The following is a 22783-nucleotide window of genomic DNA, read 5'->3' as shown; positions in this document are numbered from 1 at the left end:
ACCAGCACGGGCTGGGAGCACACTCGGACCTTGTGTCACCGCTTACAGTGGGGTCCAGGGTGGATCCGTCCCCATCGACAGAGCGCCGGGGGTCCCCGCAGGCAGCCCACGTGAGGCCTGGCAGCACGGCAGCCCCGGAGGGGGGGGGGGAGCTCTCGGAGGCGCCGAAAGAGCTTTGGACAGACACGACATCCCCGATGGCTCTCTGGCTGCCCGCTCAGCGGGAGTGATCGTGTCATTCCAAAGCCGTCTCTCTCCGAGGGACAGATCCTGCCCTGGCACCGCTCACCCCTCCTGGCACTGGGGGACTGCGGGGGGCCAGGGAGAGCCTGTCAGGGGACAGCGGTGGCAGGAAGCTCGTGCAGCATCTCACGACCTGCACCGCCCCGGTGCAGGTGGCCACATCCACACTGTGGCCAGCAGCCGGAGCTGCTACTCGGCACGCTCGCGCCGGCAGTTAGTCCCCAGGAAGCGAGCTTCTACTTTTAGCCGTTGGGGACACGAGACCCCTGGAGAGCCCCCAGCCCCGGCGCAGGGGGCTGAGCTGCGAGGCGGGGCACCAGTGACCCCCCCATCCCGACACCCCCCCTTCTCCCAGCGTGGCCCCCACATGCTGCCCCAGCCCTATGGAGGGGTTGGAGTGGGGCAAGCGGCTCATGCCCAGTGCCTGGCCTGGCGTGGGGTGGCGGTGGGCAGCAGGGTGGGGAGCGCATGGGGCGAGGCGGGGGCGGGAGCGCGGGTAACGAAACCCCAGGGCAGCTGGGCGCAGCGGGGACAGCTGCTTTTGGGATTCCGTTGCCCGCGCCGGCGCCGTGGAGGGACGGGCATGGGGGCCACCGCCATGCCACCCTGACACTGGGGCGGCCGGCAGGCCGAAGGGGGAGAGGGCTTACTTACCGCTAGGGACCAGGACGGATGAGCTGCGTGGGAGCCGCAGCCGGACCGCTTGTGGCTGGGGGTGCCAGCAGAGGCTGGGGTTGTGCCGCGGGCTCCCCCCGCGCAGCGGGCCTGGTGCCAAGGGGAGGGCGGCACGGCTGAGCCAAAAGGAAACTGCTCCGAACAAAGCCCCGGTGGGGCTGGAGCATCTGGTGCCAGCCCAGCAGCCCCCGGCGGGGCCCGGAAACCCGAGCCGTCCCCGAGGGAGGGCACACGCCCCGGCACCTGCGCCCGGCAGCGGCGGCACGGCACGGCCCCGGCTGCCGCCAGCGCCTCCGGAATCCGCCGCCCAGCCCCGGCGAGGCGGCCCTCGGGCACATGCCACGGGGCGGGGGAAGTGAAACTGTGTGGGGAACCCCACCAGCTCCAGGCGGTGCTCGCCAAGGGGGGACCCGGGACCCTGCCGTTGACGGAGGGTGCCGGTCCGTGGGGTGCTGGGGATTCCTGACGCCTCCCCACCCCAGCACGGCACGGCGCGACGGCGGGAAAAGTGCCGTCGCCGATGCCGGGGAGCTTCCCGGTAACCCCCGCCGTGTCGGGGCTCTGGCTGGTCCCGGCTGGGTGGCGTGGGGCGGGGGACGTGGGTCCCCGGCCCCAGGGCACCCCCATGAGCCCCCGGTCCCCCGCCACCCGCTGCCACCAGGCCCGCCGAGCGTGACACGGAGGAGAGGGGGAAGAGGGACCCGGCCGCCGGCCGTCCTCAGGCTCGGGGGTCTCAGCCCCCGCTGGCGGCAGCTGCCCCGCGGTGGGGCACGCCGTGCCGGGGGGCAGGGGACCGGGGCAGAGCCGTGCCGGGGGCGCAGCAGGGAGGCCGGGGAGCCGTGCCGAGCCCGGGGGCAGCCCCGGGGCACCGGCGGGGCCGGGCCCGGGGGCCAGGCGGCGGGCGGGCGGGCGCCCCGCGACTGCGGGACGGGAGCGCGGCCGAGCCCCGGTCCCGCTCCCTCCCCGCCGCCCGGCCCGGCCGCCCCGCGGAGTGGCGGGGACCCTGGACCGGGAGCCGCCCGCTCCCCTCTCACCTCCGGCCCCGCAGCCTCCGGCGCAGCAGCCCGGGCCGCTCCGCGGCCCTCCGCGGCGGCGGGGATCGGGGCGCCCGAGGCGGGACGCCCGGCGCCGCCGGGGGCAGGGCCGAAGCAGCGCAGCGCAGCCCGCGGTGCCCGCCCCCCCCACCCCCGGCGCCCCGCACCCGCCGTGCCGTTCCCTGCCCCGCCGCCGCTTTCGGTTTCGCTCCGGCGCTGGCCGCAGCCCGCCCCGGGCGCACCAGGTCGGGGCGGGCCCGGGCCCGGAGGAGGAGGAGGGTGGTGGTGGTGGTGGTGGGGTGTGTGTGTGTCCCTCCCCGCCGCCCCCCCGGCAGGAGGTGGGAGCCCCGGGGGGCCCCGGGCCGGCCCCGCTCCCGCCCCCGGGGCCGCTGTCCCAGCCCGGTCAGCGGCGCCGGCGGCGGCCGCCAGGGGGCGCGAGCGGGGCGGGGCGGGGCGCGGCGAGGGGGCGGGGCCTCTCTGCGCTTCCGGTGGCGGAGCGGCCATGGCGGTGGCGGCTCTGCGGCTGCTGGGACCGGCGGCACGGCGGGTGGCGGGCGGGTACGGCTACGGCTACGGCTACGGCTACGGGCACCGGGGCTCTGGAGGTCACCCTGGGCCGGGGGTAGACCGCTGTGTGGTCGCCGGGGCGGTGGCCGTGGGGCTGCCGGGGGTAGCTGTGGGGCGGCCGTGGGGTTCTCTGTGGGGCTGCCGGGGGTAGCTGTGGGCCGTCCGTGGGGCTCGCTGCGGGGTGGCTGTAGGGCTGGCCGTGGGCCCCACGTATCCCTGCCGCTCCCTGTCCCCGCAGGCCGCCGTGCCGGGCTCACCGCCTCACACCAGCGGACGATGAACTCTACCAGCGGACACGGGTGACGGTGCTGGAACCGGAGTCCCCCAACACCATGTTCATCGAGGGCTACAGCAGCCGCGGCTTCACCATCAGCGGGGACCTGGTGGTGGGACCCTGCGCTGTCCTGCCCCGCACCATCCTCCAGTGGAACGTGAGTGCCCGGTGGTGGGGCCTGGGCCGCTTGGCCCCCACCCACGCTGTGGGCAAGCACCCGGGGGGTCTGCCCCACTCAGTGCCCTTGGTGTCCCCGCAGGTTGGCTCCTACAGGGACATCTCGCATGAGAGTCTGTCGCTGTTCCGGCTGCTGGAGCCCAAAATAGGTACGTGGGGCAGCCGGGGCCCTGCACTGTCACAGCCTGCCTGAGCTGGCTCCAGGCTGACGGGGCCTGGCTGCCCCTCAGGGCCAGTGCAGGTCTGCCCCAGCCCACTCCGCAGCACCCCCTGCCAGCATTTTGGGGGAAGGAACTGCTCTCTGGCATCCCTCTGCTCTGCGGCAGCAGCTGGAGGAGTGCAGCGGGGTGGGCTTCCTCCTCGTTTGGGCTCCTGTAGGGGCGGCTGTGGGGAAGCTGTTGGTCCCTGCAGGGAGGGCAGGTCTGGGCCGAGGCAACCCGAGTGCAGCCCTGCCCACCCTTGCCAGTGGTCATGTCCTGGTTGCAGAGATCCTGGTGCTGGGCACAGGAGAAAGGGTGGAGCGGCTCCACCCTGCCATGCTGAAGCACATGCGGGAGAGCGGGATTGCTGTGGAAGTGCAGGACACGGTGAGGAGGGGTGTGCAGAGGGGTGCATACAGGCAGCGCCCCAGTGAAAGGGGAGGAGGTGGCACTGGGAATCCCCCCTAGGCTCTGCCTGCCCAAGGACGGACAGGAGGGAGGGGGTTGTGTGCCCTGTGGGGAAAGGCTGCATCTCCTGCCAGAGGACTAGGGCTTCACTGCCTCCCTTTTCTGTTTCACAGCCAAACGCATGTGCAACCTTCAACTTCCTAACCAGTGAAAAGCGCGTGGCAGCTGCTGGGCTCATCCCTCCACGGGGCACCTACAAGGGGATGTAGGTGCTGCCTGCCACGGCCGTGAGCTGAGCAGCTTTTCCCTTGTCTGCCTGAAGCTCCCGAGCGTCATCGCTCCCGGTGGAGAAATGCTTCGGACTAAATTGTCAGAGCTGCTGGCTGGATAGTGACTCTGCACACAGGAAGGCGCTGTGAGGTGCGTGGGCTCTGCTCTGCCCCGAAGTCCCTGGCTTCTCGGCCTCCTTGCCCAGTCTGGGCTGGGGCTGCAGGGCATGGCACGAGGCGTGAACTTTGCTGGCAGCACCTCACCCACAGCCCTGCTGTTCTGCCGAGGTGGTGCCGGGTAGGTACCTTGGCAGCAAGAAGCCATTGTCCCAAGGCAGGATAGAGGCTGGTGGGGTGAGCTGCATGCCCCCGGGCACGTTTGGGGCTCCACAAGGGAAATACATGTAAATTGGAAGTACAAAGCAATTGTGTAGTGGTTAATGCACAGCAGAGCAAGGCTGTAATGCACTGATGATGTGTGTGGTTGCTGCCCTGTGGAGCTGGCTGGGTGGTGGGGATGGGCTGTGGCTGCTCCCTGGGCAGCGTGTGTGGTGCCAGGGGTGCCACCTGCCAGCAGTTCCCTGAGCACAGCCGGCACAGGCAACTGGTGGGTCCCAGCTGGTACTGGCCTGTCCTGGGCTCTCCTGCGGGGTTTTGTGCCGCCCTGCAGTGCTGCTGTCCCTTGTGAAGCCTCGAGCTGCAGGTGGTCCCTGGATGCTGCACCCCACCTCCCTGCAGGCTCAGCTTAAGCAGGGGACATGGAGAGGGTCACTGTCCTGTTGTCCCCCCCCCCCCCAACCTTGCACTGGGACGTGGCTGTGGATGCCACTCCTGGGACTGGGCTACAGGTACCTGATCACAGCCTTGTCCCCCAAACCCTGTAACCTCCACGGGCCCAAGGAGCGGGTGGGGGACATGGCTGTAGTCCCCAGCCCTGAGTCAGCTACATTAATGAATGTTTGACACAATTATGTTGTAATTCAAGGCTCTGGTTTTAACATGTGTAAATGTAATTTGACATCACCGTGCTACAGAGTGATGATATTTTTTTTTTCTTTTCAGTTTAGAGACACAAAACCCTGATGGTAAATGTGCTCTTTGGCAGGAGTTAATTTGCATGGGGGGGAGGGGGGGGGAGATGACATGACACACACCACTGATACAGGTGGAAAATACCTTAGTCACCTGGTGTTGCAAGCACAGGTAATCCAGCCAAGCCAGGGAGGTTTGCACTGGTCAGGAGTGCAGAAATGCAAGCACCAGCTCCTTTATAATCCCATGCCATTCCAAGTTCATTGTCCACACACCTTTTGGCAAACAAACTATAGAAGAAGCCTGGGCAAGTGATCTGTACCACCCCCACTGCCCAGCCGAAGGGGGTGCAGCTGCTGGGGCATGTGCTCCCAGCAGTATTGCCTTCTTGCCTAGCAGCCACTTGTTTTCTGCGCTGATGAAGGTTTTTTTAAACACCCAGCACTGCATTATCCACTCAGCCCTGTCCTGGGGCTGTCCCCTCCCTGTTCCCCCTCACACACACCATGTCCCTTCTGGGGCCATCAGCTGCTCCTGAGAAGGTGCAGGAAGTGAAGAAGAGAGCCAAGGAAGTAGAACAAGGGCAGTACAGAAGGAAGAAGGGCTCTGGGCTGACACCAACTGCACATCTTTTCCTCTTTTATTGTAAAACATGGCCAACACGTGCAAGGCTCCAGGCGCCAGCCCAGGATCACTACTTCTGGGTGGCAGGTGGGCCCTCTCACGTGGTGATGAAGCAGCCAAGGGACACAGGGAGCTCCAGGCAGCCCACAGAGTAATGGCACTTCTACAGCAAGAGCAGCTCCCGCACGGGGTGGCGCAGGGCTGAGTGGCACGATGACAGACACAGACGGACCTCCTTCAGAAGAGGCGCTTCTCATACCTGTGAAGGGAGCAGCAAACCAGAGGGACCTTTTACCGACCCACCTCACTGAGGGCAAGGACCAAAGGCACAGTTAGGAATGGCTCCTGCCCTGCCAGCCCATGGTACACTGGCAGGGACCAGCTCCTCTGCTCATGCCCGGCTGTGAGAGGAGTGCTGGCCCACGCCAGACAACATGCTGCGGCTCAGCCCAGCTGCGCAGTGGCAGGTGAAGCCAGCACCATGCCAAGCCAGTGGCAAGGCAGCTGAGGCACCAGACAGCCACGCTTAACTCTCTGTGACACCCATCTCGGGGAGACGGGTCATGCCAGCAGCACTTACGAGTGAAGGCCATGCACCCCTCCTTCCACCTGGGCAGACGTCGTCCTCTTCTCAAACTTCAGCTCTCCCGAGTACATCATGGCTCTGAGGGGGAAGGACACCCATCACAAGCCAGCCAGCATCCCAGAAAGACAGTGCTCTGGCACGCATTCAGCTGGAGCAGCTGGGACGAGGGACACTGGTTCCTCCAGCTGCGGCCGGAATGGTCTTTGCTGTGCTCCTAAGAGCCAGGCACAGTAAGGTAACCCCAACATTTCAAGTCCAGCCAGCTGAATATGCCACAAGAGACCATGCTCCTGCATCCCTGGGGCTGGCAAATCTATGACACAGTGTGCGCTGGAGATGAGGGAAGAGAGCTACAGCAAGCTCAGGCCACACAGAACACACTGCAGCTTGGGTACAGCTTGCCCAGGGACCCCAAATGGCAGCACTGTGACCTAACCAGAGCACAAGCGAGGGGAAGCACTCACCGGACTTGGGTAAGGCTCTTGGCACCAATATCCTGGCAGGAATGCTGGATCCCAGCAATCAGGTACGGAATGAATTTGTGGATAGAGCCCTTGTCCTGTACTGCACCAGAGACCCCCTGGGCGACTTTGATTTTGTCTGTCTCACTGCATGAGAGCAAAAATCAAGGAAGTTTATGAAGCAGAGACACCCCAAAAGCTTGATCTGCTGCCCCAAAGCCCCATCTCTTACCTGAAATACCGGTTCTGGCTGCCCAAGTTCTTGTCCATGGCATCTAGTGAGCCCATGCCACGATATTTCTTCAGCCTAATTCCATCTGAGAAGAAGTACTCGCCCGGGGCCTCCGTGGTGGCAGCCAGGAGAGAGCCCATCATCACTAGCACAAGAGAGCACCCAGAACAGCATGTCAGCAGCAGGAAGGCTGTGACCGCAAAACCCTCAGGGTCCCTGGGCACAGCACTGTGCTGGACCCCTGCCATGACCCCAGCCACCTGCAGGTATACGCCCTCGTGCCCGGAATCCAGTGCCGTATGGAAACCCTTCCTAAGAGACTCCCTACGAACGTGCACGACCCAGCTGCCCAACGCGCTACTCACCTGTGGAGGCCCCCAGTGCGAGGGCCTTTGCAATGTGCCCAACCGTCTGGATCCCTCCATCTGCAATCACGGGGACGCCGAATCTCCTGGCGTATTCAGACACCTTGTACACTGCCGTGGCCTGGGGGCGGCCGCACGCCAGCACTGTGGGCAGGGAGAGAGCAGAGAAACGGTCAGCGCCTATGCAGCAGTGTGTTCCCTCCCCAGCAGGCCCTTTTAGGCTTCCAGCACACACATGCTCCAGCACTCGGGAACGCACAAATCCCTGGATGCTCCTTCCCTAGGCCGAGTTGCAAGAGAAGCGGATGCCCAGGAGATGCCTGCTAGGACATCCTCATGGCCCTCTACTCCAAAAACTGTGGGTGACCTTGGGACTGGGGTCTTTGACCAAATGCCTGGGATCAGCCGAGACTCACAGCCCATCCTGGTGCGCAGCAGACGTGTGGGGAGCTTGGGAAGGAAGGGGAGCAGACTCCAAAAGCCCCTCTCCAGAGCATCACTGGAGCCACGTCCCACCGCTCGCTCCCTCCTAGTGGTGCCAGACCCCTTCTCCATATACCCAGCAGCTGTATGATGTGCTTCTTGCATGGAAAGGCAGCTGGCTGGGAGAGAGCTGGTATGTATATATATATAAATATATATATACACACACACATATATATCTGCACACACACAAACACACATGCAGCAGTGGAAAAGGAAACGGGCAGGATGATTTGATGGCTTACAGGAAATAATTTATGTTCCTGCCCCACAATGTAGCAAGGCTTCTGTCAAGTTTAGCTGCCCCATGGGAAGGGAGTTATTAGCTTTGGATTTACCTGCTCTTCCCAGTCAGTAGCAGTTAAGAGGCTTCCCACTGTGCGAGGGAAAACCAGCACAGGGCACATCTGGCGACGCATTTGTCAGCCACAGGCATGCAAGGACACTGAGATAAGCTTCTCTCAGGGAGACGTCCCTTACCCACAATTAACTGGAAGCCTTTTCTCCAGTCACTGTTAGTCCGATACACTGGGTAAGATTATGGCCATGCAGGATTAGTACTTTGGAGCGTGAACTCCAGGTGTGGTTTAGCCTGCCTGGCAGCAGCACTGGCAGCGTGCATCCCTGGCAGAGGTTTGCCGAGGCCGAGAGTCTGCAGTTGCTCCTCTCCCAGTGCTCAGCAGCAGCTGCTGAAAGAGGGAAGCCAGACTCCAGGCTGAGATCATGAAAGAACTGATTTTAATCGAACAAAACTTGGCGTTAAGCTAGGGCTTAGCCAGCCAGGGAGAGTCTGCCAGCTATAACATGAATGCCATTAGTCTTAAAGAGATGGTCTCGCTTGGTACTGCACTGCTAAAGGCCACGTTGCAGCTGCAAAATGCTGCAAGGGAAGAGCTCTGTGGAGAGAAGCACCCAGTTTTGGAGGGTCTAGAGTCCAGAGTCTCTGTGATTGTGTTGTAGACAGTGCAGGGCCTGCAGAAACCTCAGAAGAGCAATCAGAGAGACCAGCCCTTTAAGGAACAGCTTGGCTCAGGGCTCCTGGGAACATCACACCATTCTGAATGTCCCAGTGCCCAGCGCCACAGCTTCAGAGCGCAGGCTTCCAAAGCAGGGTTCAGAGCACACACACGCCGAGTGGTCTGGTGAGGGTTTGTCTTTTTTAGCGTATCTGCAAAGGGTGTCCCTGCAAGATCATCTGCTAGAGAAAACCTGGGATCTTCAACAAAAACCTCTTTCCCTTTGAGGTGCGTCAAAACTAGGAGAAAGGGCAAAACCCAAGGCTTGCCTCAGGTGGCTGCTTGATCTGGTAGCACTGGAGAAGTACAGAGCAGACAATGCTGCACCCTGTGCTGGGCAGGGGAAGAGCCCTTTCTCTCCACAGCTGTCGGTGGGGAAAGAAATGGTTCTGGTACACAGCTGCCAAGGTGGCTGTAATCAGTTAAGTCTCTCTGTAACCCCAGGGGAGGTAGCTTGGAGTGAAGCTTAGCCAGTGTACAACTTCCCCACAACTGGGGCCAGATTTAGAGCAGGATCAAAGACTGACTGCTCAGTGATCACCTCCCAGCACTGGATCAGCAGGGGCATGCCTGGCTAGAGATCCAGAAGATGCAGTCAGAAAGCCCAGTCAGGCTCCTAACTGGATTTTGGAGTGGAGGGTGGACAGGCCTGAGTGCCCTCAGCTTTGACAGTTCAGACCCTGCTTTAGGAATTCAGAAAGGCTTCTCAGCTTCCATTTCAGATTCAAAACCAGTATCCAAAGCCACAAAACCCCAAGTGCATCTACAGCTAAATTATTCTCAAACAAGCAGTAGGGCCATGTGCAGCCAAATCAGGGTCCTGCTTCAAGACACGTAATTAGGGTTGGGAACAGGGCAAGTGACTTACTATAGGTGCCCGTGACAGTAGAAGGGCATTTGGGGCTGTGGGACTTTAGGTCTGGAGGGATCTTTGGAGCAGCTAAACAAAAACAAACACACAGATTTTAGAGACAGAAGAACAGCAGCAGAACAAAGGACCCCAGCAGTGACCTGCTACTAGGCAGAGCATACAGTGTGGGACAGAGCTGACCTTGCAAACCCTTCCTAGCCTGAGCCAAACCAGAGGCCAGATCCAAGCCAGCCAGGCCCAGCTGTGCACAGCACATGCTCACCCTACCCCAGCAGCCATCCACAGAGGTGACCCCCCCCTAACCCAAAGGGCCAGAGTTCTTGCTTTAAGAGGGACAAAAACCTGGGGAGCTGTGGTTAAGAGTTTTGCAACGATATCTCCTGTGAAGTGCCACATTCTGCCTCTGCTCTGTTCCTTCCCCAAAACCAGCACCCAACCTCACCTCCCACGGCAGCCAGGGGAGGCAGCCTCTGGAGACATTCACCCTGCTGTAGAACAGAACAGGCCTCAGTGGCTCCTCTGCCTCAGAGTCAGAGGGCGATACGTGTGTCCTGGTTCTGCTCGGGCCACGGAAGCATCAGCCCAAGGACACCACAACCTCCCTAGAAAGGTTGCCTGAGACAGACTGCCCCGACTGGGAAACCACCCACAGCCAGCGCTCCCATGGCAGGCAAAGCAGGAACGCAGCCTAGGTCCAGGGCTGCTCGAAGGCTCCATGCTGGAATCAGCAGAGCTAATGCAGGGCCTTCAGCCATCAGCTACCCTCTTGCTGCCTCCCGTGGCAAGGACCAAGGAGCAAAGCAGAGAGGGGCTGTGTTTGTGAGCTACGGCGCCTTGCACTACCTCTCTGCACCTCACCTGCCAGGTTCAAAACAGGACTGAACCTGTCCTCAAGGCAGCCTTCCTCCAGGCCCTGCAGATGCCCCTCTCCACCTTTCAGCTAAGGGTGACGCAGCCTCTGCCCCACACAAGCTCCGGCTAACTGTAGAGACAATGGCCAGAAATCCCATTTTGGCCTGGAAATTGCAGGAAGGCATCGAGCCCAGCAGACCAATACTCAAGCATCACGCACACTGCTGCCAGAGGGAAAGGGAGCACAGACAGCCCAGTGCACTTCATCCGTCAGCACTGGGGACCCAGCAAGACCCTCTCCCTGCAGAGCTGCCCGCCAGCCCCATCCCACACCGAGCCTGCAGCTCCTCTCAGGCAAAGCCACGCGTGCCACACCTGCTCTACTCAGTCTCGGTCAGTACTGGGAAATGCCTTTGCTGCTGCTGCCACCCCAAAGGTTTGACCCAGGTGATGAGAACATCCTAGACGAAGCAGGTAAAAGATAGCTTGCTGTTGGACACTGCCCTTACAATGGCATAAGTCCATCCCACCTATGCTGCTTTTCAGCAGGGAATCTCTATTAAACAGATGTCTCTCTTCAGCCTGTTTAGGAGATGGCTGATCTCTCTCACCTTCCTGTGTGATGCAGATGGAGCCACTGCCCATCCCGACTCTCAGGGCATCGACCCCTGCGTCAATGAGGTTCTTGGCCTGAGCAGCAGTCACAACTGTGGGGAGCAGAAACTGGTTTGAAGAGAGACAAGCAGATTTGCATGCGACACTGCTCTGCCTTGGTGCTTCCCCCGTGGCTGCAAACATCCCCTACCCAGGGCACCAGCCTGCGTCAGAGCCAGGCCTGGCTGTCCACTGCTACCAGGCCCATCTGCAAAAGCAGCCATGAGTTTCTGTCCCAGCTGTCCCCAGTGGGCGAGATGACAGTGGCCCTTTAGGCTACTGTGCAACACATTTACACCCAAAGGCTGAGGTAGCAGAGGTCACCGCATGGTGCCAAGCACTCTCTGGGCCACACCAGGTAGGGAGGGCAGAGCACAGGCTAACAGCAGCACCAGTAACACACCAGCCAGGTAAAGACAAGGACTGCTGAACTCCGCTGTCAAGAGGCAGGGAAAACTTCCATTAGGTTTCCACATTGAGCAATACTCATTATTATTATTACCATCCAAAATTTTAAACTGGTGTGTAAAAGAAGCTAATGTGTAACAGGCTACAGAGGACTGTAGCACACTGTGCTGCAAAACAAAGGTTTCAAAATATTTGCAGCTGTAGCAGCAGCAGGGTACTGCCCTGTGTCTGCAGAGTGGTCTTGCCCTGTTCCACAAGCCAGAGGAAACCATTTTAAGTTCACAGACATTTACCAAGATGACTGTTTCATCCTGCAGCTCCCTCTATGTCTAAGAAACAAATGTAATTTAAAGACAAGAACAGTCTTCAACACATGCCTACCATTTCCTCCAATAACTTGTAGGTTGGGATATTTTTCCTTAATGTATTTTATCATATTGATCTGGAAGATGGAGTTCCCCTGAGAGGAATCCTGCAACAGAAATAAAACCAATTTCAATGACAATTTCTGCAAAAGATTACAAATACAGCTCCAGAAGAGCCTCAGATCTTCACTCTGCTTACTGGGGTCTCTGCTAAGTGGGCAAGACGACTTCCCAAACTGAGCACAGAACCAGAGGAGAAGCTGCTACCAAGACTAATATCCTTCACGTTTAAATCCTGTGGCTTCTACAGTAGGCAACAAGCAGCACATCTGGCTGCAGGTAAGAACCGTCTAGCTCTACCACCAGGACACCGTCAGGCCTGTCTCAAACTACAGGTAAAATGGTAGATGTTCCTTGTGAAACCCAGCAGGGCTGGCAGGGAGATGCACCTCTCCCTGCTGCGCAGAAGAGCAGCTGAAATACCAGATGTTGACCACCGAGTGCTCAGGCCCTGCCAACCTCCGTGACCCAGCCAACTCGCAGTGTCTGTTAAATATTTCCAGCTGCAACACTGCTCAGCCATGCCCTCAGAGCACAGTGGCCTCACAAGCTAACAATCAATGAGAAAACAATGTGCAAATACAGGCAGTGATGGCTGTGCCCGAAAGCTTACAGGCCAGAAGGGGAGATGAGCAAAGCAGCTCTGGACTGACCATTCCTGAACATCAGGCAGTTAAGAGAATAACACAGTAACAAACACCACAGAAGCATAAGGGAAACTGTAAGAAGCCAAATATTCAAAAACAGTTAGGAACATCAGAGACCATGGCGGCAGACTGCAATAAGCTTTTGCAGAAGATTCTGTATTAACTAACAATGTTTTTCTCCTCAGCCTTCAGGGCTTTGATGCACCCCACATAATCCCTCAAGGTCACTAAGTTCCCAGGCAAGAGGAACTCTTCTTATTTGAGGACTCCAACCAAAATGAGACTGAGGTCAACAAACTGCCATATTCTAACACAAAAGGGCCTGTAACGAAGACCTAAGTGCCATGCTGCTGCCCCACTGTCAGAGATTCAGTCAGACCAGATCCTCAGCCCACCCAAACTCCCCAGGCCAATGTGATGCTTGTGGGTGGCTCACCAGCACTACCGCATCCACGCCAGCCTGCACCAGGAGGTCTAGCCGGTACTTGTCATCTTCGTGGGTGCCAATAGCGGCACCACAGAGCAGCTGCTTCTTGGAATCCTTAGAAGCCAGAGGGTAGTCCCGGTTCTTCTTGAGATCGGTGCGGGCAATTATAGCCACCAGCTCGTCATCTTCATTAACAATTGGCAGCTTGCCTTGAAACAAACAGAAAGAACATCACTGCAGATTTCTGCAGGAGACAGACATTAGCCCGGAGCAGTGTGGCAGACCAGGAGCATCAGGCAGGCAGGAACTGGTACAACGTGGAGACTCAAAGAGGTGTGTGTTACCAAATCTTGCTTGGCCGCAGATGCCAGCAGTTCATTTTCGGGAAACAGAGCAAGGAGTTTGCAGGACTGGAGAAGGACTCAGTATTTTCACACTGACCATAGAAAAACTGCATCTTTCTTAATAATTAGAATCACAACACTGTGTTAAAAGTCAAACTACCAAACCCTAACAGAGCTGAACTGAGTGCCAAAATGTGAAGGCCAGAATAGAAAATTGAAGATGTGTGGCTGGACAGCCAGGCGCTCTTCAGCTCCTGGGCTGCCAAGAATCCCTCAACTTCAAACAGATTTGAGATGAACGCATGTGAACTCTGTACCCTGGCAGAGGGCTGCGGGCACTCTCTCCTCACTGTCCTCTCACCGTGCTGGAACGCAGCTCTCCCATGTTCCACCCACGGACAGACGCGTGCCCACATTCACCCACTACTGCTCCCAACCCAGCGCTTCCATGGCTCTCCCTCACTTTGCAGACATTCCCAGGTACCTTTTTTACTCCTTTGCAGAATTTCATTTGCTTCTTTCAACATTACACCAGCCGGGGCCACAACAAGATCCTCCCGCTTTGTCATAATCTGGTGGGAGGGAGAAGATAAAAAGTCACAAGAACTCCTTCGCACTGATCTGAAAATACCGAACCCCTCTGCCCACATGAAATGCTCCGCAACAGCCGTGCGGGAGTGCTCTACAGACAAAGAAGCCCACAGCACAGCAACACGCCTCCAGAAACACACAGGAACAGCGTCATATGGCCTGTCCCCATGCAAGTAGCGGCCATCAGTCCCCAAACCCATTGGTGTAGTGAAAACAGGAGATGGCAGAGGGCCTCAGCAAGCTGAGGGAGAGCACCTAGAAACAAGGGACGACTCTCGGATGACCCTTGTTTGGGATGTCACCCAAGCAGCCCTCCCCTTTAATAGAGCACAGGCAAATAAGGGCTGGAGACACCTCCAGAGTCCCATGCTATTCTGGCAGAAATGCTACCCCCAAGCTTGTTTTCAGGCAGCAAGCCGCAGCACACAGGCTCTGGAAGGGCTCTGCTCAGAATAACCCACTGCTGCTGCTGGCAAGGTCAATAGGGCAAAGGAGTTGCTTCAGTCCAAACAAACACGATCACCCGTGCTCGCTCTTGACAAATAAGCACCAAAACATAGTGGAATGGCAAGGGGCAATGGACACAAGCTGGAACACGGGAACATCTGATGCGGTATACAGAAAAAAAGCTTTCACTGCAATGGTGGTCAAACACTGGAAGAGTAGCCTAGAGAGGCAGCGAAATCTCTCCATCCTTGGAGGCACAGACACAGCCCCACGCAGCTTGGTCCAGCTGAACGTGCCTCAAGCAGAAGGCATGACAAGAGACCTCGAGGTCCCTTCCCACCCGCAGCATTCTGCGATCACAAAGTTCACATGGGATGTTCTCATAAAAGGTTACTGAAGAAGGCCCAGCAAAGCTAAAAGGGAACACTCTCTAACCCTCAAGGAAAGTAGATTAGTTGCACACAACAAAGAAAAGAGGGAACATTTTAGTTATTTATACCACCAGAACAGATATTTTGCATCAGGAAAGAGGTTCACCCTGCTTGCATCCACCCAAAATCCTCTCTGTGACAGAACCCACATCTCAGGAAAAGCCTGAGGAATCACGGACATGCCCTGACACACTCCCTAAGCCTGTGGGATTCATGAGCTTCCTGAGCTACAGGAGACGTGTGTGTTTAACTGGATGGCAATGAATTGCTCAGTAGGACGACTGCTGGACAGCGAGCTGTGCGGGGGGGGGGGAGATCTAGGAGACCATTAATTTCCCTAGCCTTGCCTGGTGACAGAGGCAAGCACCAAACACAGCAAGCTTCCAACTTTGCAGCGCTGTATGATCCACACATAAAGGATGAGAGGAGATTCTTATCTGGTTCCTCTGAATGGACCAGCATCGCTTCAAAGGGCCATGTGCACTTTTATAACCTACTCCTGGTGTAAGATTCTTGTTACAGGTATTTATAGGCGATTTCAAACCAAACAGGGATGAGCATGTGATACCAGGTTTGGTCAGCAAGAGCTAAAAATAGTCATGAGTCAAGAGCAGAGCCTGGGCAAGAGGCACCGGTGGTGTAACCTGACAGTGCTGCAGATCTACGGTTACACAGCTCGTGTAACAGGAATGCCAGAACTAACAGGAATCAACACAGGCATCACAGAGAACGTCCTCCTGTATGAGGGGAGTTTCATGGTGTAGCATTATAAAGGCTAAACTGCCAGTCCCCAAGTTCAGGGGGTTATTTTAAAGAGCAAGTAGCCTAGATGAGGCACACAGGGAAAGGTAGTCCAGAAAAGGAAGGTCAGTGCTTGGAGGGCTTGCTGGGCACAGCGCAGCTGCTACAGCCCTGGCCAGTGCCAGCATGCTATCTGGGACCACAGCAGCAGCCAGGAACACCAGGAATTAATTACTGAACCAGGGAAGAGCACCAGCTGTAGAGAGGATGGCTTTCACAACACTGAAAGACAACCCCACAGGAGGAGTCATGCGAACACTAACTGCACGGCTACTCTCCTGTATCTGCGCTGCAGGAGTCGCAGAGAGCACGTAAATGAACAAGACGCTCTCCCCTGGAAATACAGTTAAAGACGGACCCACAAAGCTAACGTGGAGCTGCTCCCTCCAGCTGGTGCAGCATCCTCACGGCCACACGCTCACCCTCCTCCTTATCACAAGCCACGCTGCGTCCTAACGCAAGGCTCGCATCCACCAGGCGCTGACACGCCCTTCTCACCTCGCCAAGAGGCAAGTCATGCTCCGACTCTTTCAGGAAATCAATATCTCGAGATGAAATGATCCCAACCAGCTTGCCCCCCATCTTCCCATTGTCCGTGATGGGAATCCCACAGAATCCGTGACGAGCTTTAGCTTCAAACACATCTCGCACTCGGTCGTTGGGGCTCAGCACCACGGGGTCTGTGATGAATCCTTGTTCGTATTTCTGAAAAGAAGCAGATTCAGCAGCCAGGCTAAGCGGCACAGCCAGACCGAGCAGAAGCCGGACACGTGCCTGGTGGTTACTGCGGCCACTCACAAAGGTCTGCAAACACCCAGCCTGGCCATGTGCTCACTGACAGAACGACTCCCAAACCAGCACCAAGGCTCATCCAAGTAGCGTTAGATTCCCAAGAGTGCCCAGGCAAACCTCCTTCCTGAAATTATGGGGAACGTTCCCAGGCCAGGAGGCCTGGCATTTCTCAAATCCCAGCCTGCACACGGACAGCTCCTCACACGCAACAAGAGGTTTGCGCGGGCAACCACGGCAGCGCTACCGTTCTGAAATGCCAAGATCCGGCACGCTTTAACCGTGAGCTCCTCTCAGATCTCCTTCAGCAGGGCCAAACCCCGCTGCCCACCTCCACGAAGCCGTTCCAGCCACTCACCTTCACCTTCCGCACTTCGTTAGCCTGGAACTCCGGGGTGCAGTTGTGGTGGATGAACCCAATTCCCCCGGTGAGCTGGTAACACAAAGGCGGCCGTAAGTCGCTGCCAAACCTCCCCCCGGCCCCGGCCCTTCCCCGGGCGGATCCAGCAGCTGGGCACGGAGAGCCGGACCAGCCCGGCCGCCCTCGGGGTAGCCGGTGCGGCAGAGCCGGGGGCGGGCGAGCGGGGTGCCTGCCCGCCGCCTCGGGGGGGATCTCTGGAGCATCGAGGTGGCCCCAGAGCAGAAAGGTCTGTGCCTCGCACGGCATTTCCACCCCCTCCCCGGGCCAGCGCCCCGCCATCCCGGTAACGGCGGCGGAGGGGACCGGCCGGGGGCGGCGGCAGGCCGTGCCCGCCCCGCGGGGCCGCACTCACCGCCATGGCGATGGCCATGCCGGCCTCGGTGACCGTGTCCATGGGGGAGGAGACCAGCGGGGTTTTCAGGGTGATCCTCTTGGTCAGCGCCGAGGTCAGGTCCTGGCGGGGAGGAAGGCGGCGGGCGGGGGTGGGGGGGGGGGGGGTTGGTGAGCGGCGGCACCGGGCACCGGCCCGCTCCCCCGCCCCGGCTACTCACCACCTGGTCCGCCGTGAAGTCGATGTACCCCGGGAGGATGAGGAAGTCGCTGGGGGAAGGAGGGTAACGAGGGGGAGACGCGTCAGCGACCGCAGCGGGCCGGCCCCGCGCCGCGATCCCGGTCCCGGTCCCGGTCCCGGTCCCACTCACTTGTAGGTGAGCCCATCGCCGCAGCTGAAGAGCTGCTGCGCCGTCAGCCCGTCGTCGGGCACGTAGCCGGTGCCGCCGCTGATGAGGTAGTCCGCCATGGCGCCGGCCCGCCGCCGCCGCCGCCGCCACCGCCGCCGCCGCGTGCCCGCCGCGCCGCGCCGCGCCGCCCCGCGCGCCCCCGAGCGCACGCGCTCCCCGACGGCGGCCGCGAGGGCTCAGGCGGCCTCCGCCCAGCGAGAGCGCGGCCCAGAGCGGCCGCCGGAAGGGGCCGGGCGTCACCCTCGCCCCCTCCCGCCCGGGAGGTCGCCGGGGGCGCCCCCCTACCCACCCCCGGCCGCGCCGGTCTCACCGACCGGGACGGGCCCGCCCTGCCCAGGGCGGGGCGTGCGGGCCCGGCCACGGAGCTGCCCCCCGCGCCGGGGACCGGGCTCGGCGGGCCCGGGGGTCGCAGCCGCTTTCGGCCTCTCCTGCCCGCGGGCCCCGCGACAGAAGGGGCTTCGCAGCACCGGACCGGTTAGCGGCCAGCCCGGTGAAATAAGGCTCCGCCGGGACGTCACGAGCCGCAACGGGCCTTTTTTCGTTCAAGCCAAGCGGCTAGTTCGACGTATAGGACGGAGGCACTAAGCAGAGAGCTGGGCTCCGGGTACGGCCCAGTAGAGCCCGGCGTGACACGGCCCGGCTTTGCTTACGCAAGCATGACCTGTACAGTGTGACACGCGCCCAGAAAACAACCTAAAAAAGGCGACCTGTGGATGACCTGCACTGGAAGACGCTGCCCGTGAGGCCCAGTGGGTCAGGCACTGGGTTCAGCTCTAAATCCAGCAGCTTCAGAAGACAGGAGCACGTGCCTGTCAGATCTGTGGTGGGGGCTGAGCTGGAACACACCAGCAGAATCCAACTCTGTAAGTCAGAAGCTATCTGCAAGAAGGATGAAAGTCAAGAGGCCGGAGTGAGGCAACAGTCTAGCAATGAGAGGGGAAACGAAAGGCACAAAGGGGAGAGGGAATCTCACCGAGGCAGCAGTCCCACAGGGGAGGACCTGAGGTGATCCCAGCCAGGCATTGGCCTTACACAAGCCCCCTCTTCCCAAAGGCACCAGGCCAGGTCGTACACACAAACGCTGTGAAGAGGATGGCTGCGCTCTGCTGCAGACTGGGGGGTCTCGGCGTAGCACCTTCCTGCCTGTGCCACAGAGGGCGGGCGGCTGGAGGGAGGATTTCAGAGAAGAGCGGTAGCAGGAGTAGGGAGGACTGTGCCTGCAGGAGAGCAAGGGGCACAGATGCACATCTGCCTTAGAGGAGAGTTGCAGGAACTAGCGTTCGGCTGTTTCCAGGATGAAGATGTTTCCCGCCCCGCAGATCCATTTGGGTGTCAGGAAAAGTTCCTGTACTATGGGCTACAGAACAACCTCCTCTTCTGATGGCTGGTTTGTTTGTTGTGATATACCTGATCTAGCCTCAGAGCACCAGGGAAACGGGACAACCAAGCCCCTTCTCGCCCTGCTCTTGCAACCCACTATTTAACACTTACAAGTTTGGGGAACTAAAGAATGGTGCTCCTGCACCTCCAACTGTCTGACTGCAGTAGATTAAATCCTCGTCCAAAGATCAGCAAGTAGCTTTAAGAAAATGTGTTACTCATGTTACCCAGCTATAGGACACAGGAAGTGTGAACAGAGGTGTCTGTTCAGGTCTCCCAAAATACTTGGAAGCCAACAACCCTCGTATGCTGTGAGGTTTGCCGGTCTGGTTCAGTCCTGTAGTTTGGGTGAACGTGCTGGTCTGAGTAAGGTTCTCCAAAATACAGCATAGAGTTTAGAGAGAGACCAGTTAAGCTAGGCTTTGGTAGATGCTGATGTTGACTTTTATGCAGGGAGGGAGAAAGACCCCAAATGAGTGAACTATGCTATGGGTAGAAGCAGGACTCCTGGGTGGCTTGTTTGGTTTCAGCAGCAGTAATCTGCACAGAACAGAGGTTGCAGTTTCTAAGTTATAGTTGCTTCCCACCGGACGGTGGTTTTGTTTGTAGTAGGAAAGGAAGGCACATACCTCAGCACAGGAATGTTCACTTTGCTGTGAGAAAGGGTATGTGCGGCTTCTAAGGACCCTCACATAACTAAGGAAAGGCGACCCTTGCATAGTTGAGGCAGTGACAAGGATCTGCAATGCCACTTAAAACTTTAAGCCAAGAGATTGGTAGCTAATCCTGTTACTACTACTGTGAATGGCAACATCAACGCCATCTTCCTTCAGCCACGTTAACAGTGCTTGTTGTTATGCTACGCTCTGAACTTCACAGGGTTTCAATTCTTCTTCCCTGACAGTCTCTGCTATAAAAGATTGCATTTCACCCTGGTTTCTACTTCTTTACGTAATTCCTGGGTTGACTCTCAGCTAAGAGTTGATTTCACTTATCCAGACACCGGTTTCCCACTGTTTACAGTTTGCTTGGGCTAAGGAGCTGTAAGAAAAGCACTGTCCTTTGCAGTAAATAAAGCATCTAGGCTCACACCACAGAAAGCAGTCATCAGTAAAGGCACTGAGATACACATCCCAGAGGCAGGGTTCAGAAACACAGCCTTCCAGAGGAAAACACTGCCTGCCAAGGACACACACTCTTGAGTCAGCGTTGCCTGTCACAGGATCAGCGGAACAGGAGGCATCGTGCCAGACCAAGATCAGTTTAACAGGTCTCTCTACCCTTTATTTTAAATAAGGCCAGCGCTAACAAAGGTTTGCTAAGCCTATCTGGGAGGCACACACCGATCTCAGCTGTTATGCTAGAGCACAGGCACAGCAGTAAACAGGCAAGTTGGCTTCTGTTCCAGTAGAAACACCAGACAAAGTTTAATGGTTCTCAAACAGACTACAACAAAGGCTGCAGGGAAAAACATTTTATTTCCAAGCAGATTACAAAGAGCAGAGAATATAAGAGTAAAATTAAATTAAAAAAATAGTTGAGTGCATCTCTTTAAAATGATTTGTAGTGTGAGTTACTCACGGGGCAAAGCTACTGGAGAGTTCTGAAGGTCACTTTGCAGGATGCCAATCACATGTGCTGTTTAGACCAGGATCAACACGGGAGGGACAGACAAGACGTATTTTGCATATAGGCTGCACACTCATTATCAAGCGAGGCTCTGGGCTGCAACTGGACCCTGCCTTTCTGAGACATCCCCTCCACCTCATTCTCTCCTGCAGTTCTCTCATGTTCTAGATGCAGTTTATTGCTGCTGTAAGTGGGTTCAATCTGCCTCCCCATTCTGATGAGCTGAAACGAGAACGGAGAAGCAGGCAAACATGGCTGCCATGCACAAGGTTATACAAGGAAAGTGACTGCAGTGCTGAGAGCCGGGCTTCAGCCACACAACAAGGGGAACTGACAAGTAGGGGACACAGCAATCGCTTCAGAGATTTTGGGGCAGCATGTCAGTGAGACTTCTGGAAGAAGATTTGAGATGCTCCTTAAGGTAGGAAGATGCTCGAGCTGAGAAGGTCTTTCCTACGCATTGGCACCAGGAAACAGACCAGGCTGAAACATCAGGATAAGGTATATACCCTGTAGTATTTGAGAGGGGCAGCTCCAGCAAGAAGATGGGGAGAAAAGCCCCATATAGGGTGGAAGACAGTTTATATCCCACTTGAACAGTGATTTAAGAGTCCAAACACTAATTGGAAGTAAGTCACTATTAAACTTGGATGAGAATGCAGTTTGGTCAGACTGCGCAGTCAACCAGTGTCTAGCAGCACTCAGACCAGCAAGAGGATGAGCAACTACAGAATCGGCAAGTCCTCCACCCCACGTATGCTCAGAGGGCTCTCTTCTACCACTTTTGGATCTGTTCTTATCACAGCATAGGAGGCCTGAAGATGGCCTAATCCATTCTACATACACCAAGGCAGACAGTACCCCTGATGCAGTTGAGAACAAGACTGTCTCAATTTCTGCCCTGGGAGCAACAGTGCAGAAGATTCTTATTTAGGGATCAGATTAAGCCTTTTTTTCATTGGTCCAAGGCAGAACAGTTCGGGAGCTACTTCAGACCTTGTCTCCCATCTAAAATACAGGAGATCTCTAGGGGTAAAGCAGCCAACAGATGAGAGTCTTAAGTTATTTCGACTGCTCCCTTTAGTCACCACTCTAGACAGGAGTGAAGAACCACTCTCTAGTCTGCTCTTCAGCCATTACCACTTAGAGGAAATGCTTGAACTCTTGAACATAAATGAAAATCTAATGGTGCCATGGACAAGTGTGTAAGAGGCTACAAGGTTCCTTAGGAAAGCAATGCTATTAGTGTCAAAAGAGAGGACAATACACAAGTCTCATGTCAGAATGTGAGGTGCTTTACAATAGTCAGTCATACTCTGCTTTCTATGGTTCCTTTCATACCACAGACACAAGATGGGCATAGTTTGAAACCAACACCACAGGGTCTCTAGCTTGACTTCTCAGCTTTATTTATTTAGAGATCGATGCATTTTCAGCCTGTCTCATACAAGGCATAGGGCATGGAGAGTTCTTGTTTAATATATACACGCATACAAGAGCTAGCAGTTTGGCACTCTCGGAGCCGAGGGGGAATGCCCTTTAAGCAGCAGTCAAGCTGGTTATAGGAAAGTGTTAAAAAGCTATTTTACATGTTTGACTGGGAACATTTCCCAGAACTTGGATAGCAACCCTAAGCCACAGCACTCTTCTGTGCTACTCTGCGCACGTCTTCCTACAAGCCCCTAAAAGGGAGCAGATCATGTTCTTCGCTATCAAAGAACATAATATTTATTTTCTAGAAATACTGTACCTTTTAAACTAGCTCCAGAGAGCCAGACTAGAAGCCAGGTCCAGGAAAGTAATCCTTAAGTCACAGTATATCGATTGTCTCTAAAAATAGGGAATGAAGTTAACACGGTGGACATTCTGATGAGACAGTATAAGAACAGTATGGCAGTCCCCTTCCGCGTCAGCAAATCCCTCTTCTATGTATGTCCGAACAATGAGAAAATAATGGAAACACTTCAGTCTGTCAGGACAAAACCAATCATTAGGAGATCTCCACAGCTCACTATGTGCCAAGTTCCCCCACTCTTAAGCAGTATACTCCAAGATCAAGGAGAACTCTTCCCCTATAAAGATTTTAGATCATCCTGCAGTTAAGGGTAGTAAGGAAAGTGCACAGTCAAGAATTTTAAGCTAACATCGAATTCTGTTTCCCCAGAAAGCTCAGCTGAAGTATCTGTTCACCCCTAACCTGGAACTGCCCTAATGTTCTGTCAAGTTATTCCAGCTTCTGGCAATTTTTAGCATAAGAGGTGACTCCCAAAGCCACCTAAT

At 57.0% G+C, this 22783-nt stretch overlaps 2 protein-coding genes across 3 annotated transcripts; one reads left to right on the top strand and one right to left on the bottom strand.

Annotated features, from left to right (window-relative positions):
* Positions 1-2423: 2423 nt before the first annotated feature.
* NDUFAF3 (NADH:ubiquinone oxidoreductase complex assembly factor 3) lies at positions 2424-4875 on the top strand. Its single transcript, XM_049826486.1, has 5 exons — positions 2424-2510; positions 2758-2950; positions 3053-3119; positions 3457-3557; positions 3752-4875. The coding sequence occupies exons 1-5, from the start codon at positions 2455-2457 to the stop codon at positions 3845-3847; spliced, it is 513 nt and encodes a 170-aa protein (XP_049682443.1). The 5' UTR covers positions 2424-2454; the 3' UTR covers positions 3848-4875.
* A 616-nt stretch (positions 4876-5491) lies between these two features.
* IMPDH2 (inosine monophosphate dehydrogenase 2) lies at positions 5492-17607 on the bottom strand. Of its 2 annotated transcripts, XM_049826472.1 has the most exons (15): positions 17456-17607; positions 17306-17354; positions 17107-17208; positions 16692-16766; positions 16043-16249; positions 13759-13846; positions 12940-13139; positions 11813-11903; positions 10981-11076; positions 9515-9586; positions 7148-7291; positions 6783-6927; positions 6554-6697; positions 6084-6167; positions 5492-5762 (listed from the first exon to the last, which is right to left on the bottom strand). In XM_049826472.1, exons 1-15 carry the CDS (start codon positions 17551-17553, stop codon positions 5741-5743), a joined length of 1617 nt encoding a protein of 538 aa, XP_049682429.1. In that variant the 5' UTR covers positions 17554-17607; the 3' UTR covers positions 5492-5740. The 2 variants fall into 2 exon arrangements, with proteins under 2 accessions (XP_049682429.1, XP_049682430.1); XM_049826473.1 differs by lacking the exon at positions 9515-9586.
* Positions 17608-22783: the final 5176 nt, after the last annotated feature.

Source organism: Accipiter gentilis, chromosome 23 (assembly GCF_929443795.1).
Source record: "Accipiter gentilis chromosome 23, bAccGen1.1, whole genome shotgun sequence".
NCBI lineage: Eukaryota > Metazoa > Chordata > Aves > Accipitriformes > Accipitridae > Astur > Astur gentilis.
Note: the sequence above shows the minus strand (reverse complement) of the source record. Positions and strands in the feature narration are given on the sequence as shown.

Coding starts and splice junctions, on each gene's coding strand:
- NDUFAF3 (XM_049826486.1), top strand. CDS start 2,455: ATGGCGGTGGCGGCTCTGCGGCTGCTGGGACCGGCGGCACGGCGGGTG. Junction 2,511..2,757: donor GCACGGCGGGTGGCGGGCGG/GTACGGCTACGG, acceptor CTGTCCCCGCAG/GCCGCCGTGCCGGGCTCACC. Junction 3,120..3,456: donor GCTGCTGGAGCCCAAAATAG/GTACGTGGGGCA, acceptor TCCTGGTTGCAG/AGATCCTGGTGCTGGGCACA.
- IMPDH2 (XM_049826472.1), bottom strand. CDS start 17,553: ATGGCGGACTACCTCATCAGCGGCGGCACCGGCTACGTGCCCGACGAC. Junction 13,847..16,042: donor ATGACTTGCCTCTTGGCGAG/GTGAGAAGGGCG, acceptor CCCTCCCACCAG/ATTATGACAAAGCGGGAGGA. Junction 5,763..6,083: donor GGGGTGCATGGCCTTCACTC/GTAAGTGCTGCT, acceptor CTCCCTTCACAG/GTATGAGAAGCGCCTCTTCT.